The 22,442-nt window shown below is 35.1% G+C and overlaps 1 protein-coding gene across 2 annotated transcripts in view; it reads right to left on the bottom strand.

Moving 5' to 3' along the window:
* Positions 1-22,442, bottom strand: part of LOC131068500 (calmodulin-binding transcription activator 3) — an 80,005-nt gene that overhangs the window by 16,999 nt on the left and 40,564 nt on the right. For both annotated transcript variants that reach the window (XM_058003685.2, XM_058003686.2), the window contains exons 3-5: positions 20,455-20,570; positions 9,516-9,604; positions 8,222-8,267 (exon numbers count right to left, since the gene is read on the bottom strand). In XM_058003685.2, coding sequence (XP_057859668.2) covers positions 8,222-8,267; positions 9,516-9,604; positions 20,455-20,570 — 251 coding nt within the window. The remainder of the gene's footprint in view (positions 1-8,221; positions 8,268-9,515; positions 9,605-20,454; positions 20,571-22,442) is intronic.

Below are 22,442 nucleotides of genomic sequence, written 5' to 3'. Positions count from 1 at the left end.
AGGATGCTTGAGGTGCATGATCCTCTACAGTTGATGGTGGTGAATCCTGAATGGACTAGATGGCAGGAATCAAACTCTACTGAAGGAAAATCTGCCAAACAAAAGATCCTTGATGACAATTGGTGGTCCACTGTGAGGTATGACATCCCTGATTTTATTATTAAATTGCTGATTGTTTTAAAAATTAAATATTAGATTGCTGATTTTCATATTCTGGTTTTAAAATTTTAAACTTTGCACTTGCAGATATGTTTGCTCTATCATCTCACCTATTGTAGATGTCATCAGATATGCTGATACAAACTCTCCTAGTCTTGGAGAGATACACGAGACATTTGACAGTATACTTGGGAAGATTAAGCAAACAATTTTGGCTAAGGATCCTACTTTGGGGTTCTATGAGCAACATATTAGGCCCATTGTGACACGGAGATGGAACATAATGAGCACCCCACTTCATATGGAAGCCTATGCATTGAATCCCAAATGGTATGCACCAAGGGATGGAAGGATGCCTCCATGTGATGATGATGAGGTTTTAGATGGGCTCACATGGGCTATTGATAAGATATATACAGGGGAGAAGGCTTTCATACTCCATGCACAATTCCTTGACTTCGCAAATCTTAATGGTCCTACATTGAGTAAACCACAAGCGAGGTTGGACATAGCCATATTAGCCCAAAAAGACCCTATTGGATGGTGGACATGGCATGGGAGGGATACACCACAATTCAAATTGCTTGCCACTCGCCTACTTTCACAGGTTGCTAGTTCCTTTGCTGCAGAGAGGAATTGGGCCACATATGGCTTTATCCACTCTATCAAGAGGAATAGACTTACCTCTAGACTAGCGGAGAAGCTAGTGGTTGTGCATAGTGCTCTTCGACTTCAGGATCGTCAGGCTCCAGAGTATCAACAGACTCCAGCTTTATGTTGGGATGTTGATCCCAAAGATGTGGCCCAAGTTGATGAGGAGGAGGCACCACAGAGATTGGTTGGGATTCCATTGGATGAGGTTGACGTGGACCATGATAGTGGCAGAGACTCAGAGGACTGATTTTGACGCAATGTTAGTAGATGCAAATTAGGGGCAGCATTATACTTTGCTTTTTTGTATTTACTTAGTACTATTTTGGTTTTCATATCGTAGTTGACAATGAAACTATATGGCAGCAATGTAGCCTTTGGGCATTTTGTATGTTATTTCTTTAATATCTATTATGATATGCATATTGACAATGTGAATGAATTGAAATTTTGAATTATGAATGCATCGAGTATTGACAATGTTGTATGTTCAAAATTTACATTCTAAAACGTTTTCATAGTGTATCATACACATGCTATATCCATGTTTTCATATGAATATAATGTATATATGCATGCTTTATCCATGTTTTCATATGAACATTTAGAATTTTCCTATATATTTTAAATTTTCCCTATATTTTATATTGTCGTCCCCATCCCCAAATTTGGCAAAAACAAATTGCCATCCCAGAAACTCGTCCCGCTGTCCCCATCTTGGAAACTCGAGGTAACGTAGAATAATACACATTAGTCATTTCTGAAAGATTTTATTCATATTGTTTTATGAAAGAAATGAAAATTTATTAGCAAATTGAAAACATTTATGTTTGAAATTATCTAGTTCTAATGTGAAAAGGAACAAAAAACTATTAGTGGTTTAGGAATTTTTATCAAAATGGAAAGAATGCATATTTTGAAAGAACCTGTTCATTTATTCTCTCTACCATGTAAAAATTCTTGCTTGGGAAAGAAGGCTTGTTTTTCTTGAAACCCTTGAATAGAGAATTGGAGAATTGGAAGGGGTTTGTTTGATGACAGAGAGCTTGCTTGTTGAAAGGATTGTTGTGCTTGTTTGTTTTCTTGGGATTGATTCCCACCTCAACAATCTCCATTCAAAAGCTTGCACAGTAAAGAGATATTTTGGTTCTATTAAAGAATGAAATCTCTTCATGTAAATTCCTTGTTTGGACATACTCTCGTATCCTTTGGGTTAGGGATATGGCTTAGGCGAATATGATTGAATTTAAATTGGAAAAGAATATATTTTGTTAAGAAATGGATAGGATTGTAGGTTTCATTTGTTGTAGTTTTCAGTGGCTTTTTTAAACCACAAAACAAATAGCCAAACCCTTTAAAAGTTCCTAGAAATTATGTAATTCATATTTGTAATATTGAGTGGATTTAGAACAAAAGGGTAGCATTAAAACTTAAAAAGTCAATTGGGTGAGTTTCTAGTTTTCCCCTCACCTTTTTGGATTAAAGGGTATATTTGGAATTCTGAAATTGAGTTTTAATTTGGTGAAAAAAAATACTGAAAAGTTTGACAATAATTAATGGTAGAACTTGGTTTTATGGCTCTTCGTGAAATCTTGAAAAGACAAAATTTTGGAATTTTGAAGATTTTAGATGGTATTATTTTGTGGCCTTACGTTTTTTGCATGGCAAATGAAATTATTAAATGTTTGGATATCAGTGCGATGATAACATGCCTTGTCTTCTGCACTATGAACATTTTGAGTAACACAATGATTTAGTGTATGTTAATTGATGAATAGTAATATGGTTTCGGGGTGGTCTTCCTTCTTTCCTCAACCACATTGAAATAAAAAGAATACTATTTGAGAATAGTAAAGGACAATCTTATTGAATTAAAAAGATCTGATATTCCATGTATTTAGCCTATTTCATTCTCTTTGGTTTGATTGGTATCCAAGTTGTGAATTGTATGTTAAATCCTCAAAGGTTTATGTATTCAAAGTGTTGTTGTGCATTGAATCCATATTGGATTATTTATCCACATTTCGCTATTGCACTGAATGGTGTGTGAAAACCATGTGCAACCCTTGGGCAAATTTTGGTGTCTTGCTTGAGACCCTTCTATGTATGTGACATTGCTATTGATAGACAAGTATCCATGATCTTCTCTCTTCATAGCTCGAAAGTTGCCTAGGGTGGCATAAGCACCTATTTCAATTTGTAATGTCCCCTATTTGTGAATGCCCTAATTTAGCCCTACATCACAATTTCCAAATGAACAAGAGCAAGGTTAGAGATATCTATCACCTGATTGAGACCTTGCAAAACAGGTTAGAAACCATTTACAACAATAATTCATAAAACAGATCTTCTTAATTAGGAATCATTACAGCATATAGCAGAAATATCAATTTCATCATAAGATATTTTAAATATGTTTGAGGAAGCTCATCCATAGGAGAGCTAGGATAAGGTGACTCGATAGGGTGTCCTAGAGATCCTCTACCATAGGCCCAAGAGCGGATATACCATCCCTCTTGGCCTCATGTGGCCCATGCAATCCATATGAGGTGGTGTATCTAGTGAGGTGTCCTATACCCATTCCCCCTCATCTTACCATCCATTTCCCACTTCCTAATTGGACTTCTTGGTGTATTAATTCACCATGATAGATTGATGAGGCATATTCACAATAGGTGCCCCGGAAGCCCATCTCTTCTAAGCCCAAAGGCAGTACCCCCTGGCCTCATGGGACCCTTCAATCACCACCATGAGCTGGCATACCTAGACAAGTACCCCATCATCGTTCTGCTCGTTGTAATCCCCTCATTACCCCTATCATGGCTGAATTTAATAATCAGTCAGGACATATAAAGAGTTCAATATTGCGCCTGTATTCTACATATAATGATCAGACATATACAGTAGCATACCATTGATCAGTAATGAGCAGACACCAATAATACTCGTTATGCTATGTTAGCAGTCATAAACAATAATACATTATTAATCAACAGTGTGCAGATATATATATATATATATATATATATATATATATATATATATATATATATATATATAGAGAGAGAGAGAGAGAGAGAGAGAGTATTCACTATGCCAAGTATAGGAAACTCATACCAAACTACAGTATTGAATCAAACTACTGTATATTTCAATTTCTTATTAATGCCAAAATCTAATCTTATTCCCTGATGTCCATTGAATGCTGACACGATCCTCTTCTATCCCCTCCTTTGAAGAGTCATGCTCTTTCATCGACTGGCCGTGTTGATTGTGGAGAGACACCTCCCTACGACTGACTGCTGCCCCCTCATATTCCACCTTGGATTTGAAAAGCCAGGTTTAACCAATCAGAACCCCTTTTCATTTAACCTTTAACTAATTATTAGTTTGCAATAAAAATCGTGGCAACTCTTGGGGAGAAATAATCGATCCTTAAGTTGAATGTTGTTCATAATTATCATTTCAGTCCACCAGAGATAAGAGATCAAGGCAATGGTTCAATCTCATGAAATTTCATCACTGGCAAAAGGGGATGTCAGATAGGGGGCATGACACTATTATGCTCAACAATGGTAATACGATTGGGAAGCAAGTAACACCCCCCATTGGTCCCCATGTCAAAGAACACATGGGGAGCTTGAAGAGGTCTCGGTTTAGTGTATTGCAATGTTCTACGGGGACACACGCCCCCCCCCCCCTCAAATCCTAGTGTTTCGAGGATGGGGATGTTTCCGGGACATCCTACCACCTCTGTTAGTTCTCTAGGGATACCTAACCATCCCTCGGACATCCAGGTGTCCCTCGACTGTCCATTGGACGCCCAAAAGAACCCCATGGACTGTCACATAAAAAGTAACAAAAAAATTAAAAAAACATTAATTTTTTTTTGAAAGTAGAACCCAAGGCCAAACCCTAATGGCCAATGGACCTCACTAATGCCTCCTAAACTCTATTTCACACTCCAAATCCTCATTTTGACTCACAAACTCATTTCAACAACTAGGTTGAAGAGGAGCAAAAGAGAGAGTGGAGTGAAAAGGTGTGATTGATGCACATTCATCGGAGATGGAAAAAGTGGTGAAGGATGTAAGGAAGAGTGATGCTCTTTGGGGTGATGCAAAATATATGATCTCCATCATTACTCCAGTTTCCCAAGTCATTAGATATGGGGATTCTGATGCACATTCGTTAGAGATGGAATAAGCTCAACACTCCCTTGCACATGGCTGCCTATGCATTGAACCCCAAGTGTTACAAGCATAGGCCTAGTAGAGTTACACACATACAAAATGTTGAGGTGAAGGCAAGGTACCCTAGGTCCATTGAAACGATGTATGATCCTATTGAGGCCAACATTATTCATACTGAGTGGACAAAATTTGCCACTCTTAGGGGTTATTCTGAGGCAGCCGAGATGGGTATGGTAACTACAACATAGGAGAACCTGATTATTTGGTGGAATTGCCATGGACCAATTTCTTCGACTACCACTCTAACCATTTGATGACTATCTTAGGTATCTAGCTCTTCAGCTTCTAAGAGGATCTAGCCCACTTATGCATCATCCACTCTATTAATAGGAACAATCTTACCTCTAGGAGTGCAAAGAAGCTTGTGGTTGTACATAGTGCTTTATGTCTCAATGACCGCAAGACACTTTTGTACAAAGAGAGTACAACAGCACGGAGGGATGTAGAGCTAGAGGAGCCATCATAGGTTGATGAGGATGCTACAATTACAGAGGCAAGGCTAGTTGGTATTAGTTTGGCAGACCTTGACCATGCGAAGTCCAATAGTTCTAGCAATGAGGAATTTGGGGATGACTAAAGGCCTCACTTATTAGATTTTGTTATTTCGACATCATTGTACTCATTGTAATCATCTTTATGAAATCTTGAGTGTAATATACATTTTGAATTTGACAATTTCATTGTTCAAACTTCAACGTTAAATTGTTAGTGTTGAATGCTCACTTCAAATTTTAGTAGTATTCAAGTATTTTAGTATTTAGCATTTTACTAATTAGTAATTTGCCAAGGCTTCATTCAAAAATTCAAAATTGTGATTCTTATACATCTCTTTACAACTATTACAACTATTTCTTCAAGTACTATATGTATATTAGTGTTGTCCCCCCGCCATCCCCAAACTTAGGCCCTTGGTTCCCCCATCCCCTCATCAAGAAACTCCATGGAACTATGTATTGCCTCATTTGCATTTATGCCTTAAATTTAGTAAAGGTTGTAATCATGTTATTATTGAATTTAATCTTGTATTTGATCTCGAATGACACTCATCCTTGTGCTTTTGGATTTAGGCTTGTAATGTTAATCCTTATTGTATTTCATATTTTGGTAGCAAATGCATGTGTAAATGGGATCTTGTGATCCTAGATTAGAGTGGTAGTTAATCATTTGAATGCTATGAGTGGATCTCATAGAATCAATGATATAGTGTTATGTAGTTGACATTATGTTTGGGAATCGCATTGCTCTTTTATGTGTGTCACACTAAATGTGTTATGTCAATGCTTGAATGGTAAAATGTTTTTTTGATAAAACTGAATTAATGTAATTCATATATGTTCAATCTCGCTACATGAAAGGCATAATCAAGATGTATGGTTCAAACCATTTGCAAACAACCCTTGGAACATGAAAGTTTCACTATGTTAGTGTTTGGTTGCTTTAGGCTTTGTCTAGGCCTAGCCCTTCACTCACCTCAAGTTTTGTACCCTTGAGTCTTGTCTTGAAACATGGTAAGTTGGTCTTGTGAGTTATTTATGTCTTGAGGCTTGTTGTAGATCCTTTGGTTCACCTTACAAACATTTTTTATGCTTTCATGAACCCCATAATCATATTGAGCCCTATTTCCTATTTGAAATTGTATGTCTGGAACAAGGGCAATTTGCACCAGCAACATTGGCAATTTGAAGAATCACCCCAGCAACTTGGACTGGCGATAGTGATGATTTGATCCTCACATGATTGTTTTGGAGACAATGGGCACTTCTGGACTTTTTTTGAAAAAGTTGTCTAAAGGAGATTATTGTCTCGTGATTATCAGAGATCAATAGAACTTTACCTCGCCACAAGGTCATCATGGGGCTATTGTCACATGACTGAGTAAGTCTTATATTTGTGCGGTCATGTTTGAGCACTGACTTGGTGCTCTACTGCGTGACATCACATTGTGGTGCGGCAACTCTAGGGTGTAAGCATGTAATTGAGCCATGTCTGTGTTGCAATTGTAATGTGACAAATTTGTTCATTCATTCATGACCACTACCGTCTCGAGTGAAAGCTTGGAACAATACAAATGGTGTTGCATACAGGGATAATTTTTATCTGCACTTCCTCTAGGAGTGTGCTGCTTGATGATTTGTCAATATCCAATCACACTTTTCCTAATTTCATTGCGGGTTGTTATCAATTGCACCTCTCAGTGGAAGAGGTTATACACACACACACACTTGCAGATGTACAAAACTCTCTACTTGGCTACAAATGACAAAGTAGTGTATAAAATAATAAGAACCATCATATATGAAAGAAATATGTTACAATGGAATGTTGAAGATTGGCAGCGTCGGTTATCACTTCCAGCCTGAGGAAGACAAATGTGTAAGTGGCCTAATCGGCTAAGATGGAGTGTTGATCAGATTCCTACAGGCCAACATAGATAGCATAAAGGTTGTGATAATTATTGTGATATAATAATTATATTGATAGGCATTGATAATATAATTATTATGATATAATAATTATATTAATAATATTATTATTATTATTGAGATTATATAATATAATATAATATAATATAATTATCTTATATTATTATTGAGATTATATTATATTATTATAATATAATAATTATATTATATTATATAATAACATAATATAACTATTGGGCCAAGAGTGGTGACCCTTAGTGAAGGGACACCACCAATATATATAATTGAAGTGATGAACACATACAATCAATTAATGGACAATATGTAGATTGGCACCCATATGCAGCAATAAAAGAAAGAATCAATACCTGTGGTAAAATCAACATGGAAGTTGTACCAATAATAACCAAAATTAAAATCATAATTCATACGGTACATGCCAGAAAAATAAATTCATTATATATCAATCTTATTAGCAATCATTATGTATGTGCCTCAAAACAAATGTGTCTACAGAGGTGCATGAATGTATCTAGTCAGCAATGTATCACTGCATCACCAAAGTAGGAAATATAAATTGTCATATGCATGTATCCACCTGTACATGCATCAAATCAATGCATACAGAGGATCAAATTTACACCAGGTAAGTTAACATACATTACCAATAAACAAAATTATATTTTTCAATTCCAACATCTGCACAGACTACAAGAGATGGCTGCAAACACTCACCTCTTTGACTTCTCGATAATGAACAAGAACAATATGCTCATATTGCCTGTGGAAAATAATACACACATTAATGTTAACACTATTAAAAATTGTTTCCATATCTTTTCTGAAATAAAATGTATTTCATTAAATGCAAACAAGTTGTCACAACAAATGAGGCGAAGAGTACTCAGTCATAAGAAAAAAAACCCATAATGTTAAAACTTAGAAGTATGCATAAAGAGTCACTGATGCATGTCCAGATTAAAGCCAACTTATTTACAGTGTGTGTTCTGGGAGTATAATTCCATCTTCCTAAGAGTTTGAATTTTCTCTGTTACATTGTTTATGTGATACCTAAGTAACAAGGTTCCCATTCATGTTTGTCTTCAAGTTCAGCAAGGAAAAAATATAAAACAAAAGTCATCCTGGCAAGCATGGCACGAATTCTTGGTGTGTTGCAAATAAGCTTCATCAGACTCTACGTACAACTTGATCTGATTCCACCAATGATATCTAAATTTCTAGAGAGAAAAAGAAAAATTCTTACAATTATTTTATATGAATTGCAGGGTATTGTAATAAAATTTGCCCGATTTTGAACTTTTTGGTTGACATGCAGCCAACTCTGTGGCACTGTATGATACACTTTAAAATGGGTTTTTTACAGGTGAATGCTTTTGACCTGGAGCTATGAACCAGTAATAATTTGGGCCATGGATGTACTCCTTGGGCAGAACTCAAATGCCCCACTCCACATCTTGCGGGTAAATCAAGATACAAGATTGTGGGGGGCCCTCAATTGTTAACACAGTGGAGAATAACCCCACGAGGTTTGAACCTTTAAAAAAGTTGCCGCCACAAGGATAGTAAGAAATAAAAAACAGATGTCACATTAATCCTCTATGCCAGAGAGTATAACAGTTGTATTGTTGTGTTTTTGTTGATGTCTTTTCTAGAGTTGGTTGTATTCATCTGAATAGACTCTAGCTATCAGTGGGCTCATTATGAAGATCAACAATGTACTTTTGCAGTGCTTGGACCATTTAATATTTGTGTAATGTTATTTTCCTGAGTCCAAAAAACAGTCATTGCAACCCTTATATTTAAAATCTTTTAACTAAAGAAAAAAATAGTCTTGACAGTAATGGTTCATAACTACTTATTGTGTTAAAATCACAATCAATTGGATAAAACAAAATCAAACACATTCATTGAGGAAAAAGGTGAAGATGTGAAGCATGAAGAAAAGGAGACAAGCCAACCATGCTACTAAGAGTGTGAATGGAAAGGAGATTGGGACAAACATACTCACTCATCAAGCATCCAGTAACATCGTCGCTGGAAGTTTTCATTATCTTCACCATGAGCATAATAACAATGAAGCACATCAATACTGCCAGCCTGTACAAACCAAACAAAAAAAAGACTTAAAATGCCAAGCACATGAGATACAAGAAACAAAATAGCGAAGATTTGTTTTCTGAAAAACCACAAAACATTATTTTAAACACAGAATATAAAATGCGCAAATGTACACACACACACATACTTATGTCATAGTGTTAGGTCATAAGAAAAACAACCTTTCGGAACTGGATAAGTAATAATAAGTACAGTCCTATAAAAAAATACAAAATGTCAGCTCATCCAAAATCATATGAATTAAAATGCTGAAAAGAGAGAAACTGATGCCTACATTACGTATGTACATATTCAATATTCAACATCGTTTTTACAGGTTTCACTTTCAATTCTACTATTCATTGAAGAATATAACACCAGTATGTAGACCCATTTTCGCATATCCTGTCTACTATGAGATATGAGAGAGCAACTCAAAAAGTTTCTTATAATCCCTGCATCAACTTGATCAGAGGAGCTTGTTCTTTATCTTTGAGAGGTTTCCCAAGGTTTAACTAGGGCTACCAAGTTAATTACCCGCTTCTTTGAACTATTCCGTTCATTGGAAATTTATAATATGTTAAGTAGCATGAGGTGCCAAACACCCTCTTCATATATCACCACCTGCATACCTCAATCGTATTATCCCATCAGGCATTAAGGATTCAATTCTCCTTGATGATGCAGGTTAGCTAGTTCTCACCGCTAACTACCATTCCACAAAGAGGCCCCTACCCTGTCATGACATCTTCTTCATCCATTTCATTATTTATTCAACAATGAACTTACTAGTGCAAGTTTTTTTTGTTATTACATAGGTGATGACTCAATTAGCTTGGAAGCACCCACTTTTCCAACATCTTTTCAGAAATGTAAGATCAAATAGTTTCTCAAAAGAAATCCTTTGTTACTGAATTGGCACATATACAGGCCAATTCTGGGTACAAACATAATTTACAAGGGGTCTTTTTCCTCCATTGTCATGTCACGAGCTCAGCATCAGGATGTATTTTATCACTGTCATATTTAGAAGTTATTTGCTAGGGACTGCAATAATTGAGCTTGAATTAAGTGTCCAGTTCATTCCATCTACCTGCTCCCCAATACAAATGTTTATTCCATTTCAATGGGTGGAGGGAGGAAAGGGTATTTTGCCTCTCCATGAGAACATTTTTAAAACGAGAAGGCTTGATGGGAGGGGTTGTCATGATACAATGTGCCTCACATATCAGGGGCGCTGCCATTCATTATTAATTTAATCTTTTTTAATAAAAAAACTAGAGAAATGCCCCTAGAATAGGACACATGGATGCCCCATGATACCATCTCCATGCCGCTTAGAATGCATTCACATGGAGACAACTACTGACATAATATAAACCTTTACATGATTCCGTATTTATTTTTGCCCTCAAAGGTGAATCTTACAAAACTGAACTTTGGCTGCAGAATTATTTAAGTTTAGCTTTAGTTTTTAGATTTTTAATTTATTAGAATTCTATTAAATTTAATATCATTTTTAACAATTATTACTCTTATAGCTATTTTTTAATTTAAGTTATTGTTAATTAAACTTAATTTATTGGTATATTTAGTGTGTATATATGTGTGCATATATATCAAACTAAATATACCAATAAATTAAAATTTCCCTATATATGTACATATAGCTGCTTTATCTATTTTTCATATGAACATTTTAAAATTTCCCTATATATGTACATATAGCTGCTTTATCCATATATATGAACATTTTAAAATTTCCTTATATATGAATATAATGTACATATAGCTGCTTTATCCATGTTTTCATATGAATATAATGTATATATACATGCTTTATCTATTTTTCATATGAACATTTTAAAATTTCCCTGTATATTTTAAATTTTCCCTATATTTTATATAGCCATCCCCTTTGCCATCCCCCCGCCGTCCACAAAATTGGCAAAAAAAATTGCCATCCCAGAAACTCATCCTGCCATCCCCTGCTGTCCCCATCCCGGAAACTCAGGGTACCATAGTATAATTTATATATTAATATTGTATATACTATATATGATTATTTATGAATTTTACATATTTTTTATATGGATGTTCCCAAACATATCCGACCCACCCTTGTACCCAATTTCAATTCTGATTTCACAACTTAGAAAAATATCATCATGTGTTGCCCTCCCATGACAAATATACATATACTAGTATATATATCTTTAATACATCTATCTAAAAGACACTAAGAGATATCACTATAATATTCACTTATATAATTATAAATTAATTATTGATTATTTTGTTATGATGAACAATTATAATTACATTAATATTATTATTTATAAAAAATATGTAAGTATTGTATTTAAATTATATTCTTTATATTATTTTTTTAATTTAAATATCTATATACGTATATAGAATATTTGTTTTTGATGGGGATGCATCCCTACCCCTAAGACCCTCATCCCCTAGTGTGTTTCTGAGATGGTGTGACATTAGGGGACATGCCTCCATTGTTGTGTGTTTATTGTTCAAGTTTTACAGACTTTTACTTCTAAATTTTTACCAATGAGAAGGGAATTTGAGGGGTGGGAACACGAGACAGCCAAGCATCCCCAATGGAAAAGAAATCTCTGCATCAGTTTTAACAACAAAAAAATAAGTTATTAATTTTTTTAGGGTTGTATGGGTGTGAGGGTCCCACAAACCCTCACAAACATATCCAACCCACCCCTGTACCCAATTTCAATTCTGATTTGACAACTTAGAAAAATTTCATCATGTGTTGCCCTCCCATGACAAATATACATATACTAGTATATATATCTTTAATACATCCATCTAAAAGACACCAAGAGAGATCACTATAATATCTACTTATATAATTAGAAATTAATTATTAATTATTGTTTATGATGAACAATTATAATTACATTAATATTATTATTTATAAAAAAATATGTAAGTATTGTATTTAAATTATATAATACATTTTTTTTAATTTAAATTTAAATATCTATATACGTATATAGAATATTTGTTTTTGATGGCGATGCATCCCCACCCCTCATCCCCTAGTGTGTTTCTGAGATGGTGTAACATTGGGGGATGTGCCTCCATTGTTGTGTTCATTGTTCAAGTTTTACAGACTTTTACTTCTAAATTTTTACCAATGAGAAAGGAAATTGAGGGATGGGAATGCGAGACAGCCAAGCATCCCCAATGGAAAAGAAATCTCTGCATCAGTTTTAACAAAAAAAATAAGTTATTTATTTTTTTAGGGTTGTAAGGGTGTGAGGGTCCCCACAAACCCTCCCATGCCCCTTATAAACCCTAAGATCAAATTTTCAATGCAAAACAAAAAACTAAGAGTTGCAGTGCTGCCTCCATTGTTGTGTGTTCACTAATCAGTTTTACAGACTTTTCCTTTAAATTTTTATCAATTGGAAGGAGATTTGAGGGGTGGGGATAGTAGAGAACTTGACACCTCAATAATACAACAATTGAAAAATTGAAGCCTGGTTGCTTGAGTTGAACCTCAACGATGAGGAAATTTCAAAGAATATACAACAGTGTCAAGGTAGGTTTCAAGATTGCAACTGGTTTTAATTTTAAACTTCTAAAAAATGTTTTGGCTTCAATTTGTTATACCACAATCTATTTTATTTTGTTAGAGAGGATGTTGCAGATGCGGTATGATCTACACTCCATGGTGGTTTGTGGAGTCTGGGAAAAAACAGGCTCAATAAAAGACAAAAGAAGGGAAGGTGTTGAGAGAAAGGGTGCTTAATGAGACTTGGTGATCCACTATCAAATAAGAAAAATTGTTTTGAGTTTGTGTTTTACTTTTTAATTCAATTTTTTTTAAATTTAATTGTTGCTTGTAGATATGTTTTCGCTATAATATCACTTGTTGTGGAGGTAATCATATCACTTGTTATAGATATGTTTTCGCTATCATATCACTTGTTGTGGAGGTAATCAAGTATGCGGATACAAACTCTCCTAGCCTTGGAGAGATTTATGGGACTTTTGATAACATGCTTGATCAAATGAAGGAAGCAATTTGTGACAAGGATCCTGGATTGCAATTTATGAGGAGCATATTAGGCCAATTGTCACAAAGATGTTGAACACAATGAACAACCCTCTTCATATGACTGCCTATGCTCTTAATTTGAACTGGTATGACCTAGACGTGGTCGACTATCTCCTGCCAAGGATGATGAGGTAATGGAGGGGCTTATGGAAGTCCTTTGTAAAATGTATGGCACTGAGGAGCCCACAATATATATATATGTTCCACAGAGTTTCAGGGATGGGATGAAGGGATGGTAGGGGATGCGTTTCAGGGATGACTATATGAGGCCATTTTTTTGGGACAGCAGGATGGGGGAGTTGATGATACATAAACTTTCAAAATGTGAACTTTTAAAAATTTATTTCATATACAGAGAGAAAGCGAGAGATGCATGACAACAGTATTAAAGCATTTTATTGTTCAAATTTTAAAATTGAAGTAACTCAGTCTCAAACTTCAAAATACAACAATCTTTGAGACAACGCCTCATTTGAACTATCAATATCAAAAGAACTATCCGTGTTCCTATTACTCTCTGCCTAAAGTGGATCATCCAATGGAAGCACGACCTATTACAAAAAGTAAAGACAAAGAATGATTATCAAGATATTCAGTATTGATATTAACAAAGGAGTGAAAATCTCATTAAATAAGAGTTATAAAATATCTATCCAATAAGGATTTAATAGACAAATGAGAAAAGAAAAAGATAACTAAAAGAATAAAGAATATTCCTAGAGTCTATTCTAACAACTTAATTGACCATTATAACCAAGCTTTTACCAAAAACTTGAAATGATTAGCTGGTCAAAAAGCATACAAGGCCGACTCCTACTCAAAATGTTTTGCGACATGAGCCTTTGGTGAAGCCCTCCCTGGTTGGATTGTTGATGAACCAACCTCTTTCTACAAAACATCTTCATGTGACCAAGAGTTACCATCCCTCCTGCAATTGTAAGTTAAGAAAAACGAGAAACCCACTGTGGTTGAAAATAACAACGAAATTTTAGGAAAAAATTTTGAAAAACCAAACAACAAACAAAACCACGATTTTTATAAAAAGAATGACAAAAAATACAATAGAGCAAAACCCTAGTCATCCAACATTGAAATACAATTTTATCCAAAAGTTGTTCAAAAAGTTGCAAGATACTTGTAGAAAAAAAGTGGCTAAACCCTCACTAACGTTGGAAATACACAAATCATGCAAAATATAGGTAGAGAAACCCTTTGAAAATGTCTGCAAACCAGTTGCATTGGAAAGAACCAACAAATTTGTAAAAAATCATGCACAAAAATGGTCATAACCCATTGTAAACACATCACTCAGATTAGCAAAACCTGCTGTGACCAAGAAATCTACAGGAAAACAGCAGGAACAAGTGAAGAACCCTTCGAATGTTTTGTCGAAGTCACAGCATGAATTCACTCCAAAAACCACAATTTACCTCAGGAAGAGGTCACAAATTTACAAACAAACAAGAGTTGTGATTTCACAAATAGAAACAAGAGATTTTCCACAAAAAAATTCACAATTTCAATTCAAAAAATTGTTCAAAAACTGCTGAAAAAAGCGTAGCGTGAATTTGTGGAGCCAAAAACCCTCAATTTTATTCAAAACATCAATTGCCACAGTTAATCACAGACCAGCAGGTAGGCTATGCCAGGTCATTTCAGTCAACAGTCATGGATTATTGAAAAAACTGTAGTTTATTCAATAACACATGAATGATCCACAGCAATAAACTGCTGGCTTTTTCAATAAAACCTCTAACCTCTTGCCTATAAACCCAGTTTTTCATTTTACATCATCTTTTGAACTTCACACTCCATAAACAAAAATTTTCAGACTTACAAAGCAAAGGCAAATAAGTGACTAGAGGATTCAATGGTCAACAAATTAGGTCACACCTCCAGCATTACTGATTTTCATCCTTCCCGCACTCTTCCACTTATTTTCATGCTGCAAAATGAAAAAGGTAAGGCCCATAAGGACTTTTTTGCTTAAGTTTAAGAATGCTGAGTAATGGTTAGAATATATCTTTAATATTTAGGTTAGGGATTTTAGTTGCTAGATGTAAGTGTTTATGATGTTAGGGTTAGGTTCGAGGTAACCTCTAACCAAAGCCCTAAGATCAAAAACGCAAATGTCAACTTATGTTTAACCCTAACAACGAACATAGAACATAGTGTCATAAACACTAATATAATATTTTTCTTTTAAGGTTAGGTTTATAGTGTTTAAATTATTTTGAATAAACAATACCTAAAATTTGTCATTGCTATGCTAAAACTGAACCTAACCCTAAACTAATTTTAATAACATTTTCTATTTAGTATTTACTGAATGAAATTTTAAATGTTGCACTTGATATGTGTAATGTCCCCTAATGGGACCCTATTATATTCTGACCTAGAATCACAATTTTAGTGCATCGTAAATACAATAGAGGGACACTATTGTCAACTAAAGCTTAACTGGAACCTGCACAACAGGTTAGTCAACATTTCCATTATGTTATGATAGATCATATATTCAACATTCCTTATATATTGCCCAGTTTATATGAAGGATTCAACAACCCTTTCTCTCCCTACACCTGTCCCCATTATGGAGCTCAAGGAGAATCACACAAGGCGCCTAGAGTCTATCCCTCTCCAACAAACCCAAGAGCACCAAGGACCTCGTCAACTTGGCCTCTTGGCCCAAGCTCGGGGTTGGCGTACCTGCTGGAGCCTAGTGCTCTTGCTTCCTTGTATTCTCCCTCCATAATTGGATGGGGAGATTGAAAAGTATTACAGACTCCATCATATAATTTACTTAATCATCATATAAACAATTAGTGATAGAAAAACATTATTACAGTGTCATGCATATTGCAGTCTATATTAATATTACTATTAGATTCTGCATAAGAACATTATCAGGCGTCATATATTAAGCATACAAATTAAGCACATCCACATGCATACCACCAAGAACAAGGATGTTACTGCCTGTAACTTAATAAGAGTTATGATCTGATCTGATTTTATTCCCCGGTGATGTCCCTAGATGCTTTGATAACTTTCCCTTATATCTCTCAATGTGAGGGAGAGGTCACACCTCTTCATCATGTATGCCCTTTGGCAAGAGAGACACCCTTTCACCATTAGCACCCTTTGAAAGAGTGCAGCTCCTCATTATTTCTGCCCTTTGGAAGGGACACAATCTTTCCCAGTCAGATCTGCACTTCTTGTTTAAATCAGATCTGCACTTTTGATTCCCAAATTATCCCCACTCAAATGAAGTTCTCTTCTCCCTTTTATATCTCATGTTTGAGGGAGTCACAACTTTTCATTTTATGTCTTTTGACAATTCATTAACTTAATTAAATCTTAATTATGTTTAATTATATTCTTTAATATTTTAATTTAATTTTTAATATTTTCATTTTATTATTATTATTTATCATTAAATTCTATTTCAAAGTGGGGACATTACAATATGCTATATCTAAAGCCTATATCTAGTCTTAAGGGTATGCATGTGTTTATGATTCAGCCCATAATGCCAAGGAAGTGATTTTGCATGTGTCTATTGTAAACTCATTCCCAATTTGCATTATCAAAATGCAACTTTTGTGAGATGAAAACAGTGGGATGATTAACTATTTCATATGGCATTTAACAAAGTTGCCAAGACATGATGTTAAACCACACAAAAGTTATCTTGAGGATTAACCTACCAAGCCTTGTTGTCTCTTGAGGCATTGCAAAAAGCAATGTTAAAAAGCAATAAATACCATTAAATCATCCTCAAAGTCATCTACTGATGCTGAAGTTGGACAGGGAACTTTAGATGAGGTGGCACTTCCATGGCACACTCATGTTGATACTCCTACCACTATACCATCTTCCTCAACCAAGAAATCTAATACTAATGAGGGAAATGTGAATGATTTTTTTGCATCTTGTACTACAGCTAGAGCCCAACTATTTTTGGACAGCACAAAATACAAAAAGAATTTTCATGCATATACTCAAAATTCAATAGCCAATTTTGGTTTTACTCTAGCATCCCATTCAATGTTGCAGAATAATCTTACTAATACAGAATGAGTAATACCATTTCTATTGTGGGTTCTGATTTCAAGACCCCCTCATATGAAAGCCTTGAGTCGATTCTAAAACTCGTGAGGGAAATGTGAATACTCTTTTTTCATCTCATACTACACATACAGCTCAACCATCTTTGGAGAGCACAAAATAGAAAAAGAATTTCCATGCACATACTAAGAAAGCAATAGCCAATTTTTGGTTTAACTCTAGCATCCCATTCAATGTTGCACAATATTCTAACTACTACACAATGAAAGATACCATTGCTATTGTGAGTCCTGATTCGAAGGTCCCATCTTATGAGATCTTGTTGATATATTCAAAATGATATAGAGCAAGATGTGAAGTTGATGAGCATCGAAAAGATCTGGCAAACACAAGTTGCAATTTAACATCAAAAGGGAAGACTAATTGAAAAAAAAACATTCATTGATCAACTTCCTTGTGGCAGCACAGCCTTCCTCAAATCCGCATATGCACCTAATAGAATGAAATCAGCCCACTTTTTTTTTACATGTTTGATGAGGTAGTCATGGAGTTTGGACCACAATCTGTAGTGCAATTTGTCAAAAAAATTGCAGCAATATGTAACAGCATGCAAACTTCTTATGGAGAAGTACCCTATTGTTTTAAATCCGGTGTGTGGCACAATGTCTTGATTCAATTGTATAAGACAGTGGCAGGCTTTCATGGGTTAAATATAGACTAGAGAGGGAAGATTTATCACTAAATTCATATGTTGAACAGGATGAGATCCTTCACTTAGTGAAAGAAGCTCATGCAACAAGGTGTGACAAGTTTTGCCAGTCACTTCCTTGCACCATAGAATTTAAGTGCCCAAAGATAAACCTGAAACAAATATCCTTCACTTAGTGAAAGAAGCTCATGCAACAAGGTGTGACAAGTTTTGCCAGTCACTTCCTTGCACCATAGAATTTAAGTGCCCAAAAGATAAACCTGAAACAAATATCCTTCACTTAGTGAAAGAAGCTCCTGCAACAAGGTGTGACAAGTTTTGTCAGTCACTTCCTTGCACCATAGAGTTTTAAGTGCCCAAAAGATAAACCTGAAACAAATATTTGTTGAATCGGATTCAGTTGTTTGTAACTTTGCCAATCACATGGATGGTATCACAATGCACACCTTGCTTTTGTCAAGTCATTTTGAATGAATAGAAATGAGATTGTGAAAATTTCAATGCCCTTGGTTAGAGTGATGAGATTGGTCGATGGGGAAAATTTTCCTACTGGTTGTTTCCACGAAGCAGTATGGTCCAAAAAGTAAAATTATGAGAGCAAGTACACACCAATTTGGGAGATTAATAATGCTAGATGGGATCTCCAAAGACATTGCTACTTAGATTCTGCTGGATATTACTTGAATTCATCATTCAAGGAAGATGCAGAGTTGACAAGGGGCCTATTCAAGGGCATTGCAACAATTCTTCTAAAGCACAAGATCAACAAGCAGCCATTGCAGAGTTTGCCCATGTACTAGAAGGCAAATGGCTACTTTACCAACATATGCATAGTAGAGTCAATGAAGACAATAAGACTTGATATTAAATTTAAAACTAATAAGTTGCAATCGGACTTCAACTATAGCCTTTTTTCTTTCAAAATGTTAAAATAAATTATATATTGATTAATAAAATTTAATTTTGTGACTAATCCAATGTCACTTCACTACGACAGTAGGACTGCTTTAGCAAGGAAAACCAAATCCATACGATGGATGGTAATGCATGTTCTAAGTTAAACGTGCAATTCCACTTGCAAGCATTCTTGGAGTGTATTCAAACATATGCCCTCTAAGAAAAACAGCACTTGAGCCAACAGCAGATGAATGATTTGATCTCCATCCACCACAACCTTCATCTTCACCTTACAAAAATTCAAGGTTAGAAACTTCAAATACCAGAAAATTCAATGAATTTTAATGATAATCAATAATCTAACTTTCCTATTTGTGATTTTATGTAGTTCAAGTTCCATAAATTCAAATTTTTAGCATGCAATTATAAGTCAAGAGCTTATGGTACTTATTCTCAAGTAGAGTTGAAGATGATTAACTAACTAATGTTGATGAGATTGTTCTTGAATAAGAAGAGATCGCAACCAAGGACAAGCAGTATCTTTTGGAAAGATGATTTGGCCATCTTGAATGATGATTTTGGTGATTGTGACCAGTCATGGGGAAAACATGGATTAATGACCACTGAGCAACTTATAAATAGGGTTAAACTTTATTTAATATGATGGGACATGAGTTTGTCATAACTTTCAATTGTGAAGAAATCATGAATCAAGAAAACAGTTTAATGAGAACACAGTCAGAAGATGAAAAAGTTATTCCTTGTAGAAAAACTATCTGGACTGAAACAAGAAGAAATGGAAGCAACTTGGATAGATTCCAAAGTAAAAAGTACAGAATTGGCAATAATTGAGCATCAGTCTGTGATAAAAACAACCAAAATCAAACTTAAATTGCATAAAGCACTGTCCCAAAGTTAGAAAACATATTAAAATAAATTTATGTGAACTGTGGAAGGTCAGTAGAAAAGGAGATGTATAATATTTCTTATACTATGACAAAAATGGAACCTCGGTTTTTTAAAGCCTGTAAACAATATAAATATTTTTCCAACAATCCCTGAAATTTTACTTACTTTCAATCTTTCATGCGCTTCCCTTACTGTTTTGCCATCTTTTTTCTTCCGCCAGTTAAGGCCATCTTTACGAAAATAACGCAGTGCTTTCCGATCAAACAGAAACAATGATCCACCTAGAACCATAAACAAAATTAATTACTATATGTAATTAAATATGCCATCTCACTTTTTTCTCACGAAAGCAATAGAAACGAAAGGATAATAACAAACAAACCAATTCAAACAGACAACTGTAATTCCGATTTAGCCTTGATATGAACAAATAAGTAAAAAACATTCCACCCAATATGTGCAAGAAACACTGCAACGAAGTCACTGGAATGGACATGTCAACATCTCCTTGACTTCTAATCTTGTTTCGATATTAAAAGACTGGCTGATGAAAAGCATTATTCCAATTCAAGCTTCCAATAAGATTAGAGTATCTTTTTCTCATTTCAGATGGAAAACATGTTACAATTAGAACCAGAAAGGTAAAACCCAGAAGTCTGAAACTTAAAATCTTCACAGAAACAAAATACACAAGAATTTATCCTGGGAAAACCCTCCACCTAAGGATGAAAAACCCAGCCACACCGAAAATCAAGCTTTATTGAAAGAACAAATTTTGAATGCAATGCTCTCAAGCTTAATCAAGCAAAAATTGTTAACACTTACCAATCAACAATATAGGTCGATATCATCTCAGAACAACTGAAATCTTCTATACTACAGCTAGCACAACTTTCTGTAACATGAAATAATCAACATCAATAATATATGAAAAGATAGAGAAGATACAAAATCGCTGTAGAAAATATAAAGACACTGAAGGAGAAGCTGATCCGAAAATCATTGCACGGAAGAACACACAAAAATGTAGACTCTCTCTTACGAACATGCATCACCCGCAACACAAACAGCAACACGTCTTTTAAAGGCAAGGCTCGAAACATCTCTAAGACGGAGGAAGACGAAAGGCCAACACTTCATACGCGCAATACCCAAAGTGGCAGTTACATTGTATGCCATTTCATAAACCATCGCCGAAGGGAACTGCATATACGTTGTCATTCCCGCACTTCTTATTGGATGAAATACGATAAGACACGCATCCACCAAGAACAAGACTCCCATGAAGTTGAAGGCAATACACAATAGTCGGTGACAAGTAACAAGGAAACTGAAACACTTCCAGCTAATAAAGAGCTCATAAATGCAGAATACAAAATTGTCGAACAGAAAGATGGATTGAGAAGAGTTGAGACATGAAAAATGCAAAACATTAGCAAGGCGGTTTCACAACCAACGCAGGAATAATGAAGTGTCCTGCTGCTACAAACATTAACACTCCCTCTTAGCAAAGGAGATATCATTAGATGAGTTTTCACAACATGACAAACACAATGGCTACACCCATATGTGTAATAAGAGATCAAAAAAAAGTTATTTTTTTTATTTTTATCACGGATTCTCTCAACGTGATAGCATCATGGATTCACTCAACATGATGTTCACCATGGCTACTCCCATGAGTGAAATAAACACAAGCTCTCATCACGGAGTCACTCAACATGATGTGGAAATTTCTCCATCACAGAGAACAATGCATTACAACATGAACAATGCTTTCACCTCAAATTTCTCCATCACAGAGAAAAATGCATTACAAGGGCTTTCACCTCAAATTTCTCCATTACAGAGAACAATGCATTACAAAATGAAATGAGAATCACTGAAGCTGAGACTCTCTCTCAGCAAGAGCATCATTCTCCACAATACCAAGCTTATCTCGAAAGTAAGAAAACTTCACTCTAGGAAATGGCTTGGTGAGGATGTCAGTTGTCTGCTCATCTGTGCAAATGTACTTGAGCTCAACCGCTTTCCTTTGAACCATATCTCTTAAATATTGATACTTGATCTCCATATGCTTGGTTCGATCATGAAATACAGGATTAACTGAAAGCTTCACACAACTTTGGTTGTCACCAAGAATCACAGTTGAT

Source organism: Cryptomeria japonica, chromosome 7 (genome assembly GCF_030272615.1).
Source record: "Cryptomeria japonica chromosome 7, Sugi_1.0, whole genome shotgun sequence".
Lineage (NCBI taxonomy): Eukaryota > Viridiplantae > Streptophyta > Pinopsida > Cupressales > Cupressaceae > Cryptomeria > Cryptomeria japonica.
This window is presented reverse-complemented; position numbering and strand designations above follow the sequence as displayed.